The following is a 21751-nucleotide window of genomic DNA, read 5'->3' on the forward strand; positions in this document are numbered from 1 at the left end:
CGCCAAATTTGTCCCGCGCTTGCCCGGGTTCAGCCCCGCCCCCGCGAGTGCGCACGCGCAGGGGGCGGGGGCCAAGGCGCCGGTTCGGTGTGGCGCGCGCCCTCTGGCGGCCGGGACCGGGGGCGCGCGGGGACAGAGGGACAGGGACACACGGACAGGTGCGGGACAGACACACGCGGCCCCGCACAGCAGCCAGGGCTGGCCGGAGACACAGGGATGGACACACAGGGATGGACACACAGGGATGGACACACAGGGATGGACGCACAGGGACGGACACACGAGCCTGGCGCGGAGTTGATTTGCCCAAGCAGGAGTTTATTGGCCCGAGCCGGGGACCCTCCGGACACTGGGGACCCTCTGACCATTGCCTGGGGGGGCTGTGGTGGCTCTTCCCAGGGGTCTGGAGCCCCCCAGCTCCCAAATCCTCCTTCCCGGGGTTTGCTCCGGGTGGGAACGAGGGCCTGGAGCCGCCCCCAGAACGTGGCAGGGGGAGGAAGCCAAGCTGGAACTGGGGTCCCTGCCAGGGGTCTCAGGAGTCATCATCACCCCATCCCGCAGAGGGGTCCGGCTCCAAAGTGGGGGTGTCTCCTGGAGACGCCCCTGCTCCCCCATTCCCAGGGAGTGCAAACAAAGCTCGTCCTGCTCTTCCCTTTGAGGGTCGAGGACAACATTTCCCCTCTCGGGGCTTTCTGGGCTGCCTCTGGCTCACCCCAGTCCGGCGGCAGCAGCGCACGGGATGTGTTGGAGCTGTGGGGACATCACCCGTGGCACCTCCTGGCCGGGATTTGGGGTGTCCGAGCCCACGGGTGCTGTGGGGTTCCGTGGGGAGCAGAGCACGGCACCCACAGCGGCACCCCGACTTCATCTCCTGGCACTTCCCAGCGTTCGGAAAAAAGAAGGGACTCGAGGCAGCGCGGCCCCAAAACATCCACGGAGGGATGCACCGGCCGGCGGGAGCAGCGCCGCCGACCCCCAGCCCCTGCCCGGGCTCGGCGCCCCGCTCCTCCCGGCACAGCCGGCGCCGGCTTCTCGCTCCTCCCGCGGCGCCGGCTCCTCAGGAGATCTCGTTGCCGAACACCTCGAGCAGCAGCGGCGTGAGCTGCATGCTGTGCTCGGGCTGGAAGGACAGGCAGCGGTACTGCCGCGAGTGCTCCTCGTTCAGGCTGCGCAGGTCCGCCAGCTTCTGGATCATCTTGGCGTAGAGCAGGCGGCCGCCGGGCGCGGCGTGCCGGGCGCGGATGTAGCTCTGCAGCACCTCCGAGAGCCGCTCCTGCAGCGCCTCCACCCGCAGCGGCTCCCGCACGCCCGGCCGGTCTGCGGCAGCGGCAGCGCTCAGCGGAGCCCCCGCTGCTGCTGCTGCTGCGGGGCTTTAGGGGCTGCGCTGACTCCTTCCCTCCTTTTGGGGCTTTTTGGGGTGATTCCCTCCCTTTTGTGGCTTTTTGGGGTGATTCCCTCCCTTTCGTGTTTTTTTTTTTTGGGGTGATTCCCTCCCTTTCGTGGCTTTTTGGGGTGATTCCCTCCCTTTCGTGTTTTTTTTTTTGGGGTGATTTCCCTCCCTTTTGTGGCTTTTTTTGGGGTTTGGGGGGGGATTCCCTCCCTTTTGTGGCTTTTTGGGGTTTGGGGGGGGTTCCCTCCATTTTGTGGCTTTTTGGGGTTTGGGGGGGATTCCCTCCCTTTCATCCCCTTTTAGGGTTTGGGGTGATTCCCTTCCCTTTCATCCATTTTAGGGTTTGGGTTGGTTCCCTTCCCTTTCATCCCTTTTTAGGGTTTGGGGTGATTCCCTCCCTTTTGTGGCTTTTTTTTTGGGGTGATTCCCTCCCTTTTGTGGCTTTTTTTGGGGCGATTCCCTCCCTTTTGTGCGTTTTTGGGGTTTGGGGGGGGATTCCCTCCCTTTCGTGGCTTTTTGGGGTCTGGGCTGATTCCCTCCTTTTTGTGGCTTTTTGGGTTGATTCCCTTCTCTTTTGTCCCTTTTTAGGGTTTGGATAGATTCCCTCCCTTTTTAGGGTCTAGGGTGATTCCTTCCCTTTTGTCCATTTTAGGGTTTGGGTTGATTCCCTTACCTTTTGGCCCTTTTTAGGGTTTGGGCAGATTCCCTCCCTTTTGTGGCTTTTTGGGGTTTGAGATGATTCCCTCCCTTTCATCCCTTTTTAGGGTTTTAGGAGGGTTTTTCCCTCCCTTTTGTGGGTTTTTAGGATTTGGGGTTTTCCCCTCTCTTCTGTGGGTTTTTAGGGTTCGGGGTGGGTTTGTCCCTACCTGGGGACAGGATGCAGATGGCCATGAGCAGCACGTGCTCCTCCTCGTGCAGGTTCAGCTTCTTCAGCCCCACCTGGAATTTCACCAGCGGCTCCAGCAGGTCCATGCTGTGCCCGGCTGTGGAGAGAAGGGACCCTCAGGGGGGCTCTGGAAAGGCTCTTTTCCTCTGGAAGGGGATTTTTCCCTCTGGAAGGGGATTTTTTCCTTCTGGAAGGGGATTTTTTTTCCCTCTGGAAGGGGATTTTTTTCCTTCTGGAAGGGGATTTTTTCAGACACGTTGTGGTGGCGCTGGGGCCATTGAGGAGGTGACACTGGAGACACTGAAGTGCCACTGCAGACCTTGAAGCACCACTTGCCACCCCCCCAAACCCCCAAAATCTGGGGCAGGACCCACCCCCATTCTCAGCACGAAGGCAGGCCCAGCAGGGGAAGGTCAGGGAATTTTGGGATTTGGGGCTGGGACTCCCTTACCCTGGGTGACGTCGCTGACCCTGTACTTGAAGTCGCTGCTGCCGCAGGTCCAGGACATGTCCTCGAGGGTGAAGGACTCGTTGGAGCGCAGCATGATCACCTCCATGGCGCTGCACTTGAGCAGCACGATCTGGTCCTCCACAGACAGGTCCCTGCAGGAGGATTTGCCCTCGGGATGCTCAGGGGACAGAGGGGACACGGGAGGAGCTGCCACCCCCAGGGCGCCCACCAGCCCCTCCGCCGGGGCTCCCTCCCCAGGAATTCCCATCCCAGGGTTTCTTGGTGAATTCCAAGATTTGCCCCAAATCTTGGAATGAGCAGAACCTGAGGCCCCTCCCGAGCCCCTCGGGTGCTCTGGGCGTCTCCCTGGTGGAATCCGCGTGCGTTTTCCAGGGAATTGTGAAAAGAGGAGAACCCCAGGGAGGGGGAGAGACAGAAAGCAGAGCTGGGAAGGGAACAGAGCTGAGGAATGGCTGGGAAGGGGAAAGGGAAGGGTGTGAAGGGCAGCACGGGATCCCCGGGAGCGGGAAACAGCGGATTTGGGATCCGAGGGCTCACCTGAACCCCGGGATCATCTTGGCAAAGCCGATCACCTTCTGGATGCTGTAGCTGACCAGGTCAGCCAGGTGTGGGAGCATGGAGAGCTGCGAGAACTCCAGGTTGACGGAGGAGCTCTCGTCCTGCTCCTCCCGCAGCGCCAGGCTGGGAAACGGCGGCGGCTCCGCGGAGTCTGCGCGAGGGAAACGCTCTGGGGGCGCCCGCCGGGCCGTGCGCCTCGGGGAGCCCCCGCCGGAGCTGGGAAAGGGCTCTGGAACGCCAAATTCGGCTGGAGGTGCTGCATTTCTGCCCCATGACCTCGCAGAGCCCTCTCAGACAGATCCTCCACCTCTGTTTGTTCCAGTGGCACATTTAAAATACCCAGTGCAGTCATTAAAGGTGATTTATGAAAGTATTGCCAATGAGAACATATTTAATATTTTTGCTGTGCAGCTCTGTGATGGAATACTTTCTTTTTTTTTTTACATCTTCCCTGGTTGTTTTAATGTCTTGTTTTAAATTTTTTTGTTTGTTTTTGTTTGGTTTTTTGTTTTTGTTTTTTTTTGTTTGTTTTTGGTTTTTTTTTTTTTTTTAGGGTTTTTTGTTTTGTTTTGTTTTTTGTTTCACTAAAATCCAAAATTCTAGAAAGAGATGAGCAGTAATTCAGGATGAGAACTGGAGGGGTGGGAGGAGGGAATCAGGGAGCTTTTGAGGCCAGGTTCTCCACGGGGCATTGGGATTCAGGGCCGGTTTGGGAGTGTGGGGTGAGGATGAAGAGGAGGAAGAGGAGCAGGGAAGACCTTCGTGCCGGGGTTAATTTGGGTTCTGGCACAACCCTTCCCCACCCCTGGAATCTGGGGTGGTCTGAGGTGTCACCTCCAACCCAAACTGAGTCCTGGGGTCCCTCCCTGGCTCCCAATCCCAGTTTGGGGCCAGGAGGAACTGGGGCACACCTGGGAACGCGCTGAAGGCCTCGGAGCTGAAGAAATCCGAGGAATCCTCCGAGGACAGGTCCTGGGTGAGGAGGGACGAGGATTTTGTGGCCCCTCTGCTGCTGGGGTGGCTCCTCACAGGGGGCTGGGGGAGAAAACAGAGAAAACTCCTTGAGGAGCGGGGCTGGCAGAGGGGTTTGTGGATTTTGCAGGGGGAATTCGAGGGATAAAAGAGATTTTTGGGGGTCGGTACCCGAAATTTGGTGAAGTCAGCGTAGGTGGGGTCGTAGGTTTTGCGATGGGCCTCGAGCAGGACGTCGATGACTTTCTGCTGCTCCTCCGAGAGTTTGGGTTTGAGGCTTTCCCTCAGGGCTTCCTCCTCCTTCCTCTTCAGGATCATCTCCCGCTTCCTCTGCACCTCCTCGTCCGTGAGGATGACTGGGAAAGAAAAAGGGGCGGAATTAGGGATTGGAACGGCCCCTGGATGCCGCGCCCAGCCCCTGCAAAATCCCTTTTGCCACCTGCAAAATCCCTTTTCCCCCCTGCAGCACCTTGGCCCCGGTTTCCTGCTGTGCCCAGGAGGTTTCTGGTGCTTTTAGGCGAGGCTTTGGGGGCACCGAGGCCGTGCCCGCTCTGCTCCCTCCCTGTTTGCTCGGCACTCTCAAATCCCGAAAGCCTCGGGGCCGCTGGGTTCACCCAGCTCCGGCTCCTCTCGGCTCCCAGCTGCCACCAGGGGTGTCCAGCGCTGCTCCAGGGCAGTTTTTAATCTGATTTTTAAGGTCAAGGCACAGCCAAACCTCCCCCGCCCTCAGGGTTGGGGATTTATGGCTTTTATTGGGGTGGCGGCGCTCGGCAGCGGCCAAAGGTTGGGCTCCACGCAAGGCTGGGCCTGTTTGTTCAGGGAAAAGGAGCAGCCGGGGGCAATTTGGGCTCAAATCTTCACTTTTTTATCAACGGCTCCGAGCCCCGAGCAGCCTCAGAGGGGCCGGGAGGGAGAAAAGCTGTGGGGATCTCTGGGGTCACAAGTCCCGAGAGCCCCCTGGGAGCAGGAGCTCCCTTTCCTCAGCCCTTTCTCCGGGCACTGGACACCCCCGGGGGCTGCTCCTGAATTCCCTGGGTGCAGGGATGGAGCTCTGGGAGAGTCAAGGTGGAATTCAGGGCGGGAGGAGCTCGAGGCAAGGAAGCCTCTCCTCGGGCCGAGGGCGATTTTCCGTTCTCCGTTTTTTCCGTTCTCCGGCCTTGCACAACCTCAGGAGGGGCCGAAAGGGCGCTCCCACCTCCACCACCGCCTGCCCGGGGAGGAAAATCAGGGTTTTGCCCCTTCCCCACCCCAGTTTTTAATCACAAAAAAAGCATCGGGTCCACACGGGCACCGCCTGCTCTGGGCCGCCCATCCCCGGTGCTGCACGAGGAGCAGGAGCTGTGAAAAAATCCGCGGAGAAGGAATTTTAAGGGTTCTTAGGGAAGGATCCGAGGGAGCCCCAACATCCCTGAGGGATGGACAGCTGGAAAAGGGCAGGGAAGGGGTAATCCCACATTTTCTGGCCACCCAGGAGGTGGGAAAGGCCGGATTTCCCAGGCAGCGAGGAGGGGACAGCCCTGGCCGAGCGAGCCCTGCGCTCCTCAGAGCCACCCCAGGAGCGACAGCGGCAGAATTCCCAAACCCCAGGGCCTGCAGGGGCTTTTCTCTGCCCTGTTTGTCCCCAGACGGGCAGAAAAACCACAAATATTTGCCCGAGCTGGCGGCTGGGGGCTGGAAACGCCACGTGGTGACCTCGGCTGCCACAGGGCCGGGCGAGTCCGGGGTCACAGGAGCCCCGGGCTGGCCAAACCCGGCTCCTCCTGGCCCCAAAACCATGACTGGCAGCCAGGGAGGGAACCCGAACCCCAAATTCCACAGGTGGGGAAGGGTCTGCCTGCCTCAGAGCCCGAATTAACCCCGGCACGAGGGTCTGCCCTGCTCCTCTTCCTCTTCTTCCTCCCTAGCCCACATTGCCAGCCCCTGAATCCCAACGCCCTGTGGAAAACAAGGCCTCAAAACCTTCCTGATTCCCTCCTTCCACCTAAAAATAACCCCAACCCTTCGTCCTGCCTCGTTTTTCCAGCGGCAAAGTCCATTTTTAGCTATTTTTAGCCCGTCTGGGTCAGTTTTGGTTAATGCAGGCAGGATTTGCTAACGGGGCTGTTTACACGTTAACTCCTGTGGGGAAAACCTGGAGAAAACCTGGAGAAAACCTGGAGAAAAACCCCTGGAATTGCTGCCCAGGAACTTGCCAGCCCTTCCTGGGTAATTAATTGGCTGCTGGTAGTAATTAAAGCGCTTCCCTCATTAGGGGCTCCTCAAAAACCAGGGACAGCTCCCCAAAATCTGGGGAGTGGCCTTTTCCTCCCTCATCAACCTGCCAATCCCAAAGAATAAAATCCAGGGATTCCCACCAGGGTCATTGAAGATGTAAGCAGTTTTTTTTCCCCCGCAAACGCTCCAAATTCTGATTTTCTGGAGGCCCTGGGGTGACATCAGGCTCTGTTTGTGCCCTGTTTAGCACAGCAGGGAAAGGGCCCTGCTTCCACAGCCCCAGTTTCCAGCTCCATGGACACCCTGGCCACAATCTCCCAGCAGAAAATGTTTGGTTGGAGCTCTCCAGGAGCACCCAGCTCCTCCCCAGCACCTCAAACACGTTTTATTTTTAAAAGCCACTTATCTCTAAATACACCCGGAGAAAACAAACATTTGGGCCACATTTGTGTGTTTGGACTGGGCTTAAAAACCGCTTTAATTCCCTCTGCTGTTGACTTAAGTCCCTGCTTTGTCCCACATGGAAAAAAGGGTCAGGGAAAAAAAAAAAAAAACAACCAAAAAACAGAGGGAGCAGAGGAAAACCAAACCAGGCTCCGTGGGGATGGGGAAGCTCATCCAGCTCTCCCCATGGAGCGTGGACAATGCTGGAAAAGAGGATTTTCAGAGCCATTGGGAGCCATGGAGCTGATTTTCCTCAAAAAAAACAAAAAAAAAAAAAAAAAAAAAACAAAAACAAAAAAAACAACCAAAAAAAAAAAAACAAAAAAAAAAAAAAAAACCAAAACAAAACAAAACAAAAAAAAAAAACCAAACAAACAAAAAAACACCCAAAAACAAACAAACAAACAAAAAACAAACCTAGGAGAATCCATGAGAACACAACCCCTGGGTGGGAAGGAATCATTAAACCAGCTCCTCTCAATCATTACCCGCTGCTTCCTCTGCCCTTTGCATCCCCAGGAGTGGCAGCCCTGGCCCCGGGGAGGTGGCAGGGGCACGGACATCGTGCCAGGGAGGTGCCAGGGGCGCAGACACCATGCCAGGGAGGTGGCAGGGGCACGGACACTGTGCCAGGAGCATGGACATGGCCCTGGAGAAGTGGAAGGGGCACAGACACGGCCCCAGGAGCACGGACATGGCCCCAGGGAGGTGCCAGGGGCACAGACATCGTGCCAGGGAGGTGGCAGGGGTACAGACATGGCCCTGGGAGCACGGACACGGCCCCAGGGAGGTGCCAGGAACACGGACATCATGCCAGGGAGGTGCCAGGAGCACGGACACTGTACCAGGGAGGTGGCAGGGGCACGGACATCGTGCCAGGGAGGTGGCAGGGGCACGGACATCGTGCCAGGAGCACGGACACGGCCCCAGGGAGGTGCCAGGGGCACGGACACTGTGCCAGGGAGGTGTCAGGGGTACGGACACCACCCCGGGAGCACGGACATGGCCCCAGAGAGGTGGCAGGAGCATGGACGTCGTGCCAGGGAGGTGCCAGGGGCACAGACATGGCCCCAGGAGCACGGACATGGCCCCGGGGAGGTGCCAGGAGCACGGACATGGCCCTGGGAGCATGAACATGGCCCCAGGGAGGTGCCAGGAGCACGGACATGGCCCTGGGAGCATGAACATGGCCCCAGGGAGGTGGCAGGGGCACGGACACTGTGCCAGGAGAACGGACACGGCCCCAGGGAGGTGCCAGGGGCACAGACACCATGCCAGGGAGGTGGCAGGGGTACGGACATGGCCCTGGGAGCACGAACGTGGCCCCAGGGAGGTGGCAGGGGCACGGACACCATGCCAGGAGAACGGACACGGCCCCAGGGAGGTGGCAGGGGCACGGACACTGTGCCAGGGAGGTGGCAGGGGCATGGACACTGTGCCAGGAGCACGGACATGGCCCCGGGGAGGTGGCAGGAGCACGGACATCGTGCCAGGGAGGTACCAGGAACACAGACATGGCCCCAGGGAGGTGGCAGGGGCACGGACACTGTGCCAGGGAGGTGGCAGGGGCACAGACACCACCCCAGGAACACAGACACGGCCCCAGGAGCGTTCCCAGGAGCCCGACACTCACACTCCTTCATCATGCCGATGTCCAGGCAGCGCTTGAGCCGGCAGGCCTGGCAGTGCCGCCGGTTGTCCTTGGTGATGTGGCAGTCCCCGCTGAAGGGACAGGTGAACATGGCCTTCCTCTTCATGCTCCTCCTGGAAAAGGGACAAAACCCCTTTTTTGGGCTCAATCCCCGCTGTTTTGGCCGAATGCTCCAAACATCAGCGGAGTTGGGAGCTTCAAGCGCTGCTGGGAAAGGAAAATTTCCCCCAGGGAAACATCCAAGGGGTTCAGCCATGGCTTTATCCTAAAATGCTTTGGGGGAAGTGACCTTAAACCCAGCTTGATCCCCTTCCACTAAACCAGGCTGCTCTAAGCCCAGCCCAGCCTGCTGGGTTTAAGAAGGTTTTTGGGTCTAAACAGGGATTTTTGAGGCCGGGAGGGTGGAAGGATTGCAGGATTGCAGAGAAACCCCCCCCGGCAGCAAAATAAACCCGAGCTGAGGCCGCGTGGTTTAAACTGAGCCGCCCTAAGCCCGGCTTTGCTGGCAGAACTGGCCCGAGCACATTTTGGGTGTGCAGGGAGAGGAATTCTCGCTGCAGGACACAGAGAAAGGAGCCCGAAAATGACAACCCTGAGCTGCAGCGAAACCACAGCGCGGCCCGGGCGGAACGGGAACGTGGAGCCACCAGGACAAAGGGCCAGAGCCAAAACAGTCCAGGGGAAAAGGGTCAGAGCCTGCCAGGACAAAGGGCCAGAGCCAAAACAGTCCAGGGGAAAAGGGTCAGAGCCACCAGGACAAAGGGCCAGAGCCAAAACAGTCCAGGGGAAAAGGGTCAGAGCCTGCCAGGACAAAGGGTCAGAGCCAAAACAGTCCAGGGGAAAAAGGTCAGAGCCTGCCAGGACAAAGGGTCAGAGCCAAAACCTTCCAAGGAATAACGGCCAGAGCCAGAATTTCCATGGAAAAAGGGTCAGAACCTTCCAGGACAAAAGGTCAGAGCCAAAACCTTCCTGGGATAAAGGGTCAGGGCCAAAATCTTCCTGGGATAAAGGGTCAGAGCCAAAATCTTCCCGGGATAAAGGGTCAGAGCCAAAACCTTCCAAGGAATAATGGCTAGAGCCAGAATTTCCAAGGAAAAAGGGTCAGAACCTTCCAGGACAAAAGGTCAGAGCCAAAACCTTCCTGGGATAAAGGGTCAGAGCCAAAACCTTCCTGGGATAATGGCTAGAGCCAGAATTTCCAAGGAAAAAGGGTCAGAACCTTCCAGGACAAAAGGTCAGAGCCAAAACAGTCCAGGGGAAAAGGGTCAGAGCCTGCCAGGACAAAGGGCCAGAGCCAAAACCTTCCAAGGAATAACGGCCAGAGCCAGAATTTCCATGGAAAAAGGGTCAGAACCTTCCAGGACAAAAGGTCAGAGCCAAAATCTTCCTGGGATAAAGGGTCAGAGCCAAAATCTTCCCGGGATAAAGGGTCAGAGCCAAAACCTTCCAAGGAATAATGGCTAGAGCCAGAATTTCCAAGGAAAAAGGGTCAGAACCTTCCAGGACAAAAGGTCAGAGCCAAAATCTTCCTGGGATAAAGGGTCAGAGCCAAAATCTTCCAAGGACAAAAGGGCAAGGCCAGAAATTTCCAAAGAAAAGTGATCAGAGTCTTCCCAGGACAAAGGGTCAGAGCCAGAATTTCCCAGGAAAAAAGGTGGTAGATGGAATATTGGGAAGAAATTCCTCCCTGTGAGGGCCTGGAAGAGAATTCCCAGAAAAGCTGTGGCTGCCCCAATCCCTGGAAGTGCCCAAGGTAAATAGATAAAAAATGAGTTAAAAAAAAAAAGTTAAATAGGGGTAAAATATGTCAAATATGGGTTAAAATATCAAATATGGGTAATAGAATAAAATATTTAGGAAAATATAAAGTTAAATATTTAAAAACGGGGAAAAAGAATCAAATCTGGGTAAAAATCTTCAAGATTTCCTCTGGCTGCAGCCCCAGGAATTGAAAGCTGCTTTTAGAAAGGGAATCAAAGTGGCTGCACTCTGCCTTTTCCTGCTGGGAATTTGGGATTCTTTGGGAATTCATCCCAGAAAAATGGGTGGCAGGGCCCTGGTTTTCCCTGTTCCTCCAAAACCTTTGGAATTTTGCTGCTCCCAATGGGGAAACACAATCCCAGCACTTGGAATTCAGCCCTGGACACCCCAAAATTCCCAATTTTGGTGCACAAAAAGCTTCTTTTTTCCACAAAAACCCAAGGAAAAAGGCCGGGAATGCACAAACAACGAGGCCTTGGAGCAGGGAAAAAACATTCCCGGGGCTCGGGACAGGCCAAAATTCCAGGTTTGGGATGAAAATTGCAGCTTGGGAGCCAGGCTGGGTTGGAATTCCACGGAAACCTTCCTGAGCCACCCATTCCCAGGCGGATTTGGGATCCCAGGGGCTAAAAATAGAGAATTCCAAGCCTCATTCCCGGCCTGGGATGAGGGATTTGTGTGCTGGGAGCCGGAGAGGGCTCCAGGGGAGGGTGGGGATGGGGGCAGAATTCCCAGGTTGGCACAGGATTCCCAGGGGGGACAGCAGAATTCCCTGGAAATACTGGATTTTGGGAAGAGCTGCTCCAGGGGGATCCCCTGCCCTTCCTCATCCCTCAATCCCAGAGTTTTTTGGGTTTTTTTTTTTTTTGAGATTTTAGGGTTTTTTTGACTCTGGGAACAACCCCAATTTGTGACCCATGAGGAGTGTTCCCACAACAATCCCCCTTTTTTCCTGGAGCGCTGCAAGGCTCCCAGATCCATTAAAAACCATGGAAAAACGGGGTGGGGAAAAAAACCATCCCCCAAAAAAATAAAAAACTAAAAAAAAACCCAAAAAAAAAACCCCAAAATCAGCGATTTTCCCCACTTCAAACCACGGGAACGCGGCACCGCCCGGAATTCCAGAATTCCTCTTTCAGGATCCTGTTGGTTTCCCACTGGGACTCCCTATTTTTTTGGGGATTTTTTTTTTTTGGGATGGGGAATTCCCCGAGGTCCTGGCACACCTGAAGAAGCCCTTGCAGCCCTCGCAGGTCATGGCGTTGAAGTGGAAGCCGGTGGCTCGGTCCCCGCAGACCCCGCAGATCCGGGGCACGTTCCGCTCGGGATCCCCGGCGGGATCGGCCAGCGAGGTGCTGGAAGCGCCCGGATCCATGGCTGGGAGGGGGGAAAAACTGGGATTGGTCACCAAAGTTCATGACTTTTCTTTTAATTCCACCAGATTTGAGGCAAAATCGGCAACTTTTAGGAGTAGAATTTAATTTTAGGACTAAAATTTTAATTTTAGGACTAAAATTATCCCGAAAATTCAGGTTTTTTTTCCCCTTGGATTCCCCCCGATTTGGGCAAGGAATTTTTATCCCCATTGGCTCTGCGCATTAAAATCACCCAAAAAAATTCCAAATTTTGGGATTCTGGAATGCTGGGAAAGCTCTGGGATTGGAAGAGGCTCAATCAACGCCTCGCTAATGAGGCAAAACAACCCCAAAGCTCCTTAAAAATTCCCGGTGCCTCTGGAATGTTTTCCTGTAAAAAAGGGGGGAAAAAAGTGCTTTTTTCCCATTCCAAACCTGCCCATTCCCTAATTCCAGCTGTGCCTTTAAATCCATTAAATCCCAATTTAATTAAACTCCCAATTAAATGATTCCCTCTGCTTTGGGGCTGTTTTCCAGGGATTCCTGAGGGGGATTTTGGGGCTTTCCCTGGAATTCCCTGGGACAGCATTCCCAGCTCTCCTCTCCCACCATTCCCAACCAAGGCCTGGATTTTCACCTTCATTCCTTGAATTCCTTTGGAATTTTGTTTTCTTTTGGATTTTCCCAGCCGGGCCTTGGGGCTGGAGGATCCCTTCCCACATTTGGTGAAGATCCCATGGAATTGCGTCCCCAAACCAAGAATTCCCAAAACCCCACAGGAGCTGCTGCACTGGGACTTTCCAGATAAATAAAAATCCATGGAAAACCGGGAGAGGGAAGGGGTGAAAGTTTCCCAACGGAATCAGAGCAAAGAGCAGGGACGGATCCAACGCCCCGGGAATTCCAGCTGGGAAAAACGAGCCTGGCAACTCCAGAGCTCCCAGCCCTGGCACAGGAGGGAACTCTGGGATGAGGAATTTGGGATCCACAGATCCCCGTTTTCTCTCTGTGCCATAAAAAATTGGGAATATTCCGGGTTAAACCCTTGGATTGCCATTCCCTGGGTTCCAAACACTGCTCCTTCTAAATGGGAAAATCCAACTGAGCTGAGCTTTTCCTGGGATTTTCCCAAAAAAAAAAAAAAGAAAAAAGATCCCTCCAGCACCACTGTGGTCATTCCATGGAGAAGCTCTCCCCTTTTTCCAAGGAAAAACTCAAAAAAATCCAGGAATGGGAATTTTTCCCACAGAATCTTCCCTGGAGTTCCCTGAACCCTTCCTGGATTTCCTCCTCCTACCCCAAATCCTTCCCTGTGCTCCTTTATTTCCTAATCCCTAATTCTATCCCAGACAAAATCCAGGGAAGGCCAACAGGCAGAAGCTGCCCCTGCTTGTGGGAAATTCCAGAACTCCTCCGGAGCTTCTCCCTGGATTTCGAAATATTCCCAAACAGGTTCTTGCTCTGTCACCCTCCAGAGAGAGAAAACCGCGCCAGGAAAATGCAATTCCCAGGAATTTTCAACACGGATTATTTTTTTTTTTACCATCTCCAGCCTCCCTTGGGGCTTTTTTTTTTTTTTTTTGCTCCAGAGGGAGGAAAATTCCAGTGAAACGCTCCTGAAATCTGCCCCAAAAACAGGGACTGGGGAGAGGAGAAGGAATTTTGGGTGGGTGGGATGACAGCGCCCTGTGCTGCTCAGAGACCCCACAAAGGGCTCCAGACACCAAACCAGGCAATGGGGAGGGTGACAAGGATGAGCTGGATCCCAAATCCTGGCTTTTCCCACCTGTCCGGACAAGCCAGGAGGAAAATTCCAACTGATCCCAGCACGTGACGGGGCCTGGCCCTGCCCTGCTCCTTCCCTGGCAATTCTCCTGCTGCTGGAGCTGCTCAGAAATTGGGGGGAATTCTGCTTCTCCCCTTCCCGAGAGGAGCTGCAGCATTCCCAGTCCAGCTGGAGCAGGAATTGCTCTTCCCAGCTGTTCCTGGGCTGCAGAAAGACCCAAAAAAATGACTTTTTTTTTTTTTGGTGCTGTGAGCAAAGCCCTGCCCCGGAGCTGCCCCCACTCCTTCAGGGATCCCAAATCCCCCTCGGATTCAGGAACCAGATCCCTCTTCACCCTTTTCCATGGACACAACCATTCCCAGACATTTTGTCCCCAACCTCCCTGGTTGGAAATGCCGCCCCTGGGAGCAGCAGGAAGAGAATTTCTCAGGAATAAAACGGCCCCAAAATCCCATTTTTTGCACCCTGTCCCAGGCAGTGTCCCCGGGGGAGGGCAGGGTAGGACGGGGGCCACCCTGGGCAGCAGCAGGACACAAATCCAGGTTTTCCCCATGGAATTCTTGGAGTGTCCCAGCCCCTCAGGAAGGGATTGCAGAGCCCAGGACTCCCTCAGGCACAGGAATTGCACCGGGATGCCAGGAGGAAATGGGAAAAGACCACAAAATTCCAGAAAAACTGCACTGGGAAAGGCTCTCCATATAGAAAAATTCCAGAGGAGAGGTGGAAGGGCAGCACCAGCCCCACGCTGTGGAATAAAATCCTCTTTTTGTGCTGGAAACAGCCCCGGAAGAGCCCTGGGAAGGTGTGGAGCCACACAAGTGATTCCCAGCTGCGGCAATTCCCAGGAAATCTGGGATTTGCTGTCCCCTCCTGGGGCCATCCAGGTGAGCCCAAGGCCAGGGGACACGTCCTGGTCTAAAAATAGAGCTGGGCCTTGTCAGGCTCGCGAGCAGGGGATTTATGGAGATGGGAGGGATATTTGGGAGGAGGAACCGATTTTAGGGAGCTCTCTGGGGCAGCAGGGAGCCCAAATCCCCGTCCCTTCCCTGGGATGTGCCTGGAGGAAAAGGGAATTTTCACAGCAGGTCCCCGCTTGGAGCTGGAAAAGGAGCCCCAAATCCCTGTCCATTCCCTTCCCTGGGATGGCCCTGCTGGAAAAGGGAATTCTCATTCCCCAGAACCTCGACTTGCCCAAGAAAGGAGGAGGAGGAGGAGGAGGAGTGGGAATGATGCAGCAGCCGGAGCTGTTGCAGCCTGGAATTGGGAAATTGGAGCAGCAGCCACGCCTGGGGCACGGAGAAGGTGGGAAAACCCTCAGGAAGCGGCTCAGACTTTTCCAGAGAAACATTAGGAAGGCCTCATGTGCCAAAAATCCCCCTTTCCACCCAGTTTGGCTCTGGGAAGCAGGAATGGCTCCAGGAAAGGAGAATCCCTCCCCAGGGGGAACCCGGAGCAGCTCCTGGGATTCCTGGGAATGAGGAAACGCCTTTGGGTGCCCGGCTGAAAATTCCAGGTGTTGTTTTCCACCCTTTTCCGTTTATTAGCGGGGAGGGGGGGGGGGAAAAAGGGCGAGGGTTGAGCTGATAAGGGCCGAGATAAGAGAAATGGGCCCGAGGAGGAGCTGAGTCAGCAGAGGCTGGAGATGAAGTGGCAGCGCCGGGGGTGGCACCGGCGACATCCTGGCAGTGCCACCCTCGGCAGGGTTTTGTTCCATTCGCACCTCGGTTTAATCTTCATCCCCCTGGATTTTTGTTCCCCTTGCTTTCCTCACGTTTTCCCTGGATTTTTGCTCCTCTCACCCTTCACTTTCCCCGTCATCTCCCTGAATTTATTTATTTTATTTTTAATTCCCACAACCGTTTCCATTCCCATTCCTCTCCTTTTTAGGCTCCTATTTCCATCCCAGCCCACCTCCAATCGGGATTTTCCCTCTCCCAATCCCTGACAATTCCAGAATTTCCCCTCAGGGAGCTCGGGCCAGGCTGGCTCTGCTTTGACTCGGCCACAAGAAGTTAAAAATTATTCTCTGGAGCAGGATTAGCCATTAAACAGGGAAAAAAACTCCTGGATTTTCCATTTATTCCTCCCTAAACACAGCGGGACTCAGGGAAACAAACCCCAGCTATGACCCGGGGCGTGTTTTTACCTGGGAAAAATCTGATTTTTGGGATTTTGGTTATTGCTAGGACATCTCAGTCCTGATCTGGTCACGCCCTGGAGATCTGGGGCAGACATCTCCCATCATCCTCATCATCATCTGCATCATCATCTCCCAGATTTTCCTTGCTCCGGGACTCCAGAGGGAACCCAATCTCACCCTGGCATTTTTTCCCTTTTATTTCACCCCATTTCCACCAGGTCCAGCCCATCACCGGGGCTTTTTAAACTTTATTTAACTTTATTTACACCATTTTTGCTCCCCTTGGTTTTCCCCTTATTTCCCTGGATTTCTCTCCATTCACCCTCGGGTTTAATCTTAATTTCTCTGGATTTTTCCCCCCTTACTTCCCAATTTCCCTGGATTTAATCTTAATGTCCTGGGATTCTTGCAGCCCTCGATTTCCCCATCACTTCCCTGGATTTTTCCTCCCTCTTCCCTGGGTTTAAACCCCAATTTCCCGGATTTTTTCCTCCGCTCACACCTTGCTTTCCCCCATTATCTCCCTGGATTTTTGCTCCCCTTGGTTTCCCCGGATTTCTCCGGCTCTTGCCTGGCTTTAACCGCAATTTCCCGGGATTTTCGCGTCCCGCCGCGGCCGCGGCTCCTTCCCCGAGCCGGAGGAAGATGAGTCACGGGCGGCTCCGGGGGAGGAGGAGACGCCGCAAAAACGTCGCTTCTCCCGAAAACCTCTTTCCGAGAAAAAGCACTCAACTTTTCTCCAAGCTCCAGCCTCGAAAAGGAGAGGAAGGAGCGGCTCAGCCGCCTCTGCCGACCCCAAACCGCCCCAAAAACGCTTTTGGGGATCCCTCAATTCCTGGTGGATAAAAATCCCCCCGTACCTTGATTTTCCTGGGGCTGGAACGGCTCGGGATCCTCCAAAATATGGGAAGGCACTGGGGAATTAAGACATAGGGTGATTAATGCCGTGCCGGGGGGCTCAGCTCCCCCAAAACCCCCCCCAAAAACCCGAATTGAGACTTTGAACGTGGGTTTAAATGGGGCGCTTAATCATGAGAGCAGCAAGAAACCCCAAAATCACCTTACAGGAAACGCTAAAATCACCTTACAGGAAACCCTGAAGTCGCATTAACACCCCCACGGCAGCCAGGAATTTCCCAGTTTCCCAGGCCCCCCAAAAAGGGGGAGCCCCAGCGTGGGGGGGGGGGGGGGAGGGGAGGAGAGCGGTGCCTTTCCGGGATGTGGGGACGCCCCGGAGCACCCCAAAACCCCCCGGATTTCTGGGGGTGCTCGGGGCTGGGACTGGACAGCCCCAAAGCCCCCCTAAAACCAGGAGCCGCCCCCAGCCCTGAGCGGGATCCTAATTTTGGCAGGGAAAGCCCCGAGATCCCCCAGCCGAAGGGGGTCACGGGGAGTCAGGGGGTCTCACGGGGGACCCCCGACCCCTCCCAGGGCACCGGGACGGCTCAGACGCACACGGGACCGCGGGACCAGCGCGGGAGCACGGCGAGCGCAAACCAGGAAGCACCGGGGAGCCTCAACGCCCGCCCCGTGTCGCTCCTGCCCGCGGGGACACCCCGGGAGTACCGGGAGCAGCCCGTGCTGGGAAGTGTCCCCTCACCCCCAGGACCCCCCCCCCAGAACCCCCGCACCCCGGATCCCCCGCCAACAGCCGCCCCCGGTGCGCCCGCAGCGGCCACCCCCGTGTCCCGGGGAGCGCCGGAGTCACGGCACGGGCGGCGGGCGCTGAGAAGGGCTGGGCTTGGCCGGCCCCGGAGTCGCCTGCCCGGTACCTGAGCCCCGGTCCCGGTGTTTCCGGTCCCGGTGTCCCCTTCCCGGTACCCGAGCCCCGGCCCCGGTGTCCCCGGTACCCGCTGTCCCCTACCCGGTACTTGAGCCCCAGCCCCGGTATCCCCTGCCCAGTACCTGAGCCCCGATCCCGGTGCCCCCTGCCCAGTACCCGAGCCCCGGTCCCGGTGTCCCCTACCCGGTACCTGAGCCCCGTCCCGGTGTCCCCTGCCCGGTACCTGAGCCCCGTCCCGGTGTCCCCTGCCCGGTTCCCGAGCCCCGGTCCCGGTGTCGCCCCCGCCCCGCCCGCTGCCGCCTTTTGACGGGAACCGGCGCCACCGGCCCCGCCCCCTCCGCGCCCCGCCCCGCCAATGCCTGCGCGGCACCGCTTGGCCCCGCCCGCCCACGCCAAATAAGGCCAGAGATGGGCGGGGTCACGGCGAAGGGGGCGTGGCGAGGGGTTGCACGTGGCCCCCGGTTGCGCGGGGCTTTCCCGGAGGGGCCGCTGCCCCCGGACCCCACTGACCCCGGACCCCACTGACCACCGGACCCCACTGACCACCGGACCCCACTGACCCCGGACCCCACTGCCCCCGGACCCCACTGACCACCCGGACCCCACTGACCACCCGGACCCCACTGACCACCCGGACCCCACTGCCCCCGGACCCCACTGACCACCCGGACCCCACTGACCCCCGGACCCCACTGACCACCCGGACCCCACTGACCCCCGGACCCCACTGACCACCCGGACCCCACTGACCACCCGGACCCCACTGACCCCCGGACCCCACTGACCACCCGGACCCCACTGACCCCCGGACCCCACTGACCACCCAATGCCCCCGGACCCCACTGACCACCCGCTGCCCCCGGACCCCGCTGCCCCCCGGACCCCACTGACCACCCGCTGCCCCCGGACCCCACTGACCACCCGGACCCCACTGACCCCCGGACCCCACTGACCACCCGCTGCCCCCGGACCCCACTGACCCCCGAACCCCACTGACCACCCAATGCCCCCCGGACTCCACTGACCCCCGGACCCCACTGACCACCCGCTGCCCCCGGACCCCGCTGCCCCCCGGACCCCACTGACCACCCGCTGCCCCCGGACCCCGCTGCCCCCCGGACCCCACTGACCACCCCGCTGCCCCCGGACCCCGCTGCCCCCCGGACCCCACTGACCACCCGCTGCCCCCGGACCCCGCTGCCCCCCGGACCCCACTGACCACCCGCTGCCCCCCGGACCCCGCTGCCCGCCCAATGCCCCCGGACCCCGCTGACCACCCCGTGCCCACCCAACTTCCCACTGACCATCTGGCTTCCTACTGACCACTCGGTGCCCACCCGGTTTTCCGCTGACCACCCGCTGGCCTCCGGACCCCGCTGACCACCCGGTGTCCACCCGACTTCCTGCTGACCACTCGCTTGCCCCCCAGACCCCGCTGACCACCCGGTGCCCACCCGGTTTTCTGCTGACCACCGGGTTTCCCGCTGACCACCCGCTGCCCCCCGGATCCCGCTGACCACCCCGTGCCCACCCAACTTCCCACTGACCATCCGGCTTCCTGCTGACCACTCGGTGCCCACCCGGTTTTCCGCTGACCACTCGCTTGCCCCCCAGACCCCGCTGACCACCCGCTGCCCCCCGGATCCCGCTGACCACCCAGTGCCCACCCGGCTTCCTGCTGACCACCCGGCCCCCGCTGCCCACCGGGCTCCTGCCGCCCGCGCGGGCTCTGCTGCCCACTCGACCCCGCTGCCCACCCTGTCCTTGCTGCCCACTCGATGCCGCTGCCCACCCGACCCCTCTCGCACACCCGAGAGCGCCCAGCTGGGCAGGGGACCCTTGGGGTGCCAGCGCCCGGCGCTCTGGGGGCTGCCACCCCCTCCCAGAAGTCCGGTGAGCTCGGGCAGCTCCCGGTGAGCGCCCAGCGCTGTACCGGGACAGAACAAACGCCACCAGCACCAGAGTGCCACCCCCAGCGCTCCTGGCCCCTTGCAGGCTCCAGCTCCTCCCGTTGTCCCCACAGAGCCCCGAGGGTGATCCGAGCCTGGGGACCCGCAGGACACCTGGATCTGTTTGCTCCTGAAGGATCCGAGAGTATTTGGGACAGAGCAAGAACCGACCTTGACCGTGCAAAATCCTGTTATTGGTGACTTGGAATGGGGGATTTGGGGCAGAGCCAGCTCAGCCCAACCCAACCCAAAGATGCCCCGTTGCCTGGGCGCGCTGCACCCCCGGTCTAAAAAACGGGGATATTCGGCAATTTTCTCCTTTCCAACCTCAAATCCCCACCCGGGATGCAGCCACCCGCAACACGGAATAAAGCAGCGAGAGGCGCTCCCAGAAAACCCCTGCAGCTGCTCCCAGGGTTTATCGGGGGTCCCCTAAACCCAAAATCCCGGGAGCAAACGAGCCCCCGGCGCAGCAGAGCCCCCGCAGCCGCGGGCACCGGGTTCAGCCGCCGCGGTTTGCGTGGGGAAAACGCTTCGAAATCGCCTTTAAATTGATTTAATGAGGCCGAGGATGGGAAAACAACGTCTGGGAAGAAATGGGAGCTCATCAGAGGCAATTTCGTGGCGCGGAGGGATTTCAGGAGGGTGGGGAGTGGTGGAAGCTGCTCATCCCCATCCCGGTGCTTTTGGGATCTCAGCCCTTTCCATGCCAAAGAAATGCCCCAAAATCTCCCATGGCTTTTCCCCACTGACACGGCCGTGACGCATTTTCCATACAGGTTTTTACCTTTTTCCCACCGGGAATTTGTGCCCCCCGAGCTCTGGGGAAAATCTGTGGCCCAGGAGGGTTTGTTCGAATTCCCTCCCTCTCTCCTGATTTCCTGCTGCTTTTCTGCCCTCGATCCACCCGGCACGAGGGCTTGGGGGCCAAATCCTGGCTCTGCTCCGCATCCCGGCATGTGCAGGATTCGGGAGGATTTAATTCCTGCACGGAATTTCATCCCTGCCTGGAAATTCCAAGAGCTGTGAGCGGGAGCCGCGCTTTTTGTGCTGCTCCAGCCTGGAAAAAGGGATCGGCGGGGCTGGGAGAGGAGGAGGATGGGCCGGGGATGTGGAGTGGCAGGAACTGGGATCCCCAGATCTTCATGGAATGGTTTGGGCTTGGAAGGGACCTTAAGGATCGTCATCGCCACCCCCGAAATTGTCCCTGCACGGGGCTTGGAGCCACCTGGGAGGGCGGCACGTGTGGGATAAACGGGGCTGGATGAGCTCGAAGGACCCTCCCAAAAAATCCTGCGATTCCACGATCCCATTCCAGGGCTCAGAAATCCCTGAGGGACACACGGAAAAGAGGGGGAAAGCCCCGGTCGGATATTTCCCTGTCCTTGGAGCAGCGCTCCCTCATCCCAGGGCTCCTCCGGGGATGGGTCCGGACTCGCCCCATCCCGGGAGAGCAGAGATTTCCCGGGAAGCGCTTCCACAATCCCGCCCGGCGGCTGGAAAAGGGGCTTTTCCCCCTTCCTCCCATTCCCGCTGGGTTTGGGGGCAGAAAAAACTTGGTAAAAAACCCGGGATCCCACCCAGGACGCGACAGGAGCCGAGGGGAGGCTGCGGGGGGAATTTGCGGTTCTTTCCCTGCTCTGGGGATTCTCTGCGGGGTCCAGCTGATCCCGCAGCGCATCCCAAGGGACTGGCAGGGATTTCTCCTTTCCCAATCTCTCTCCCTTCTCCTTTTCCAGCCCTTCATGCCACAGCCCCCGGGAAAGCGCAGGAAGGAGCCGGGGGAAGGCAGGAGAGCCGGGAATTCTCCCCCCGCCTGAAATTTCGCTCCTGGGAAGGACAGAAGAAATGATCCATAAAATTTCCATGGGATACGTCTCCCGCGGCCTCTGCAGCTCACAAAACATTTTAATTTTGCCGTGAATTTTATTTTGATAGTCTGGGTGGTTGGGAGAGGGAGGGATTTCGTTTTCCGTCGGTTTTCTCTCGGGTGTGGTGGGAAAAAGTCCCACGGGAGGGAATTTATGGAAGGAAAACGGACCCGGGGGGGAGGTGGGAGGGAATGGCCGGGGGGCATTTCCCCAGAAGCTGAGAGGTGCTGCAGGTGATGCTGGGCTGGGACAGGTGGGCTCGGGCTGCTCGGGACCGCTCCGTACCGGGACAGGTGGGCTCAGGCTGTTCCCAGGACAGGTGGGCTCAGACTGTTCCCGGGACAAGTGGGCTCGGGCTGCTCGGGACCGGGACAGGTGAGCTCAGACTGAACCGGGGCAGGTGGGCTCGGGCTGTTCCCGGGACAGGTGAGCTCAGACTGTTCAGGACAGGGACAGGTGGGCTCGGGCTGTTCCTGGGACAGGTGGGCTCAGGCTGTTCAGGACCGCTCCGTACCGGGA

General features: G+C 57.9%; 1 protein-coding gene across 1 annotated transcript; it reads right to left on the bottom strand.

Moving 5' to 3' along the window:
* Positions 1-297: 297 nt before the first annotated feature.
* VDR (vitamin D receptor) lies at positions 298-16540 on the bottom strand. Its single transcript, XM_054001994.1, has 9 exons — positions 16490-16540; positions 11575-11725; positions 8570-8700; positions 4450-4634; positions 4218-4341; positions 3286-3457; positions 2728-2879; positions 2257-2373; positions 298-1317 (listed from the first exon to the last, which is right to left on the bottom strand). The coding sequence occupies exons 2-9, from the start codon at positions 11721-11723 to the stop codon at positions 1058-1060; spliced, it is 1290 nt and encodes a 429-aa protein (XP_053857969.1). The 5' UTR covers positions 11724-11725; positions 16490-16540; the 3' UTR covers positions 298-1057.
* Between the last annotated feature and the right edge of the window lie 5211 nt (positions 16541-21751).

The sequence above is a fragment of the Vidua macroura genome, chromosome 34 (genome assembly GCF_024509145.1).
Source record: "Vidua macroura isolate BioBank_ID:100142 chromosome 34, ASM2450914v1, whole genome shotgun sequence".
NCBI classification, from domain to species: Eukaryota; Metazoa; Chordata; class Aves; order Passeriformes; family Viduidae; genus Vidua; species Vidua macroura.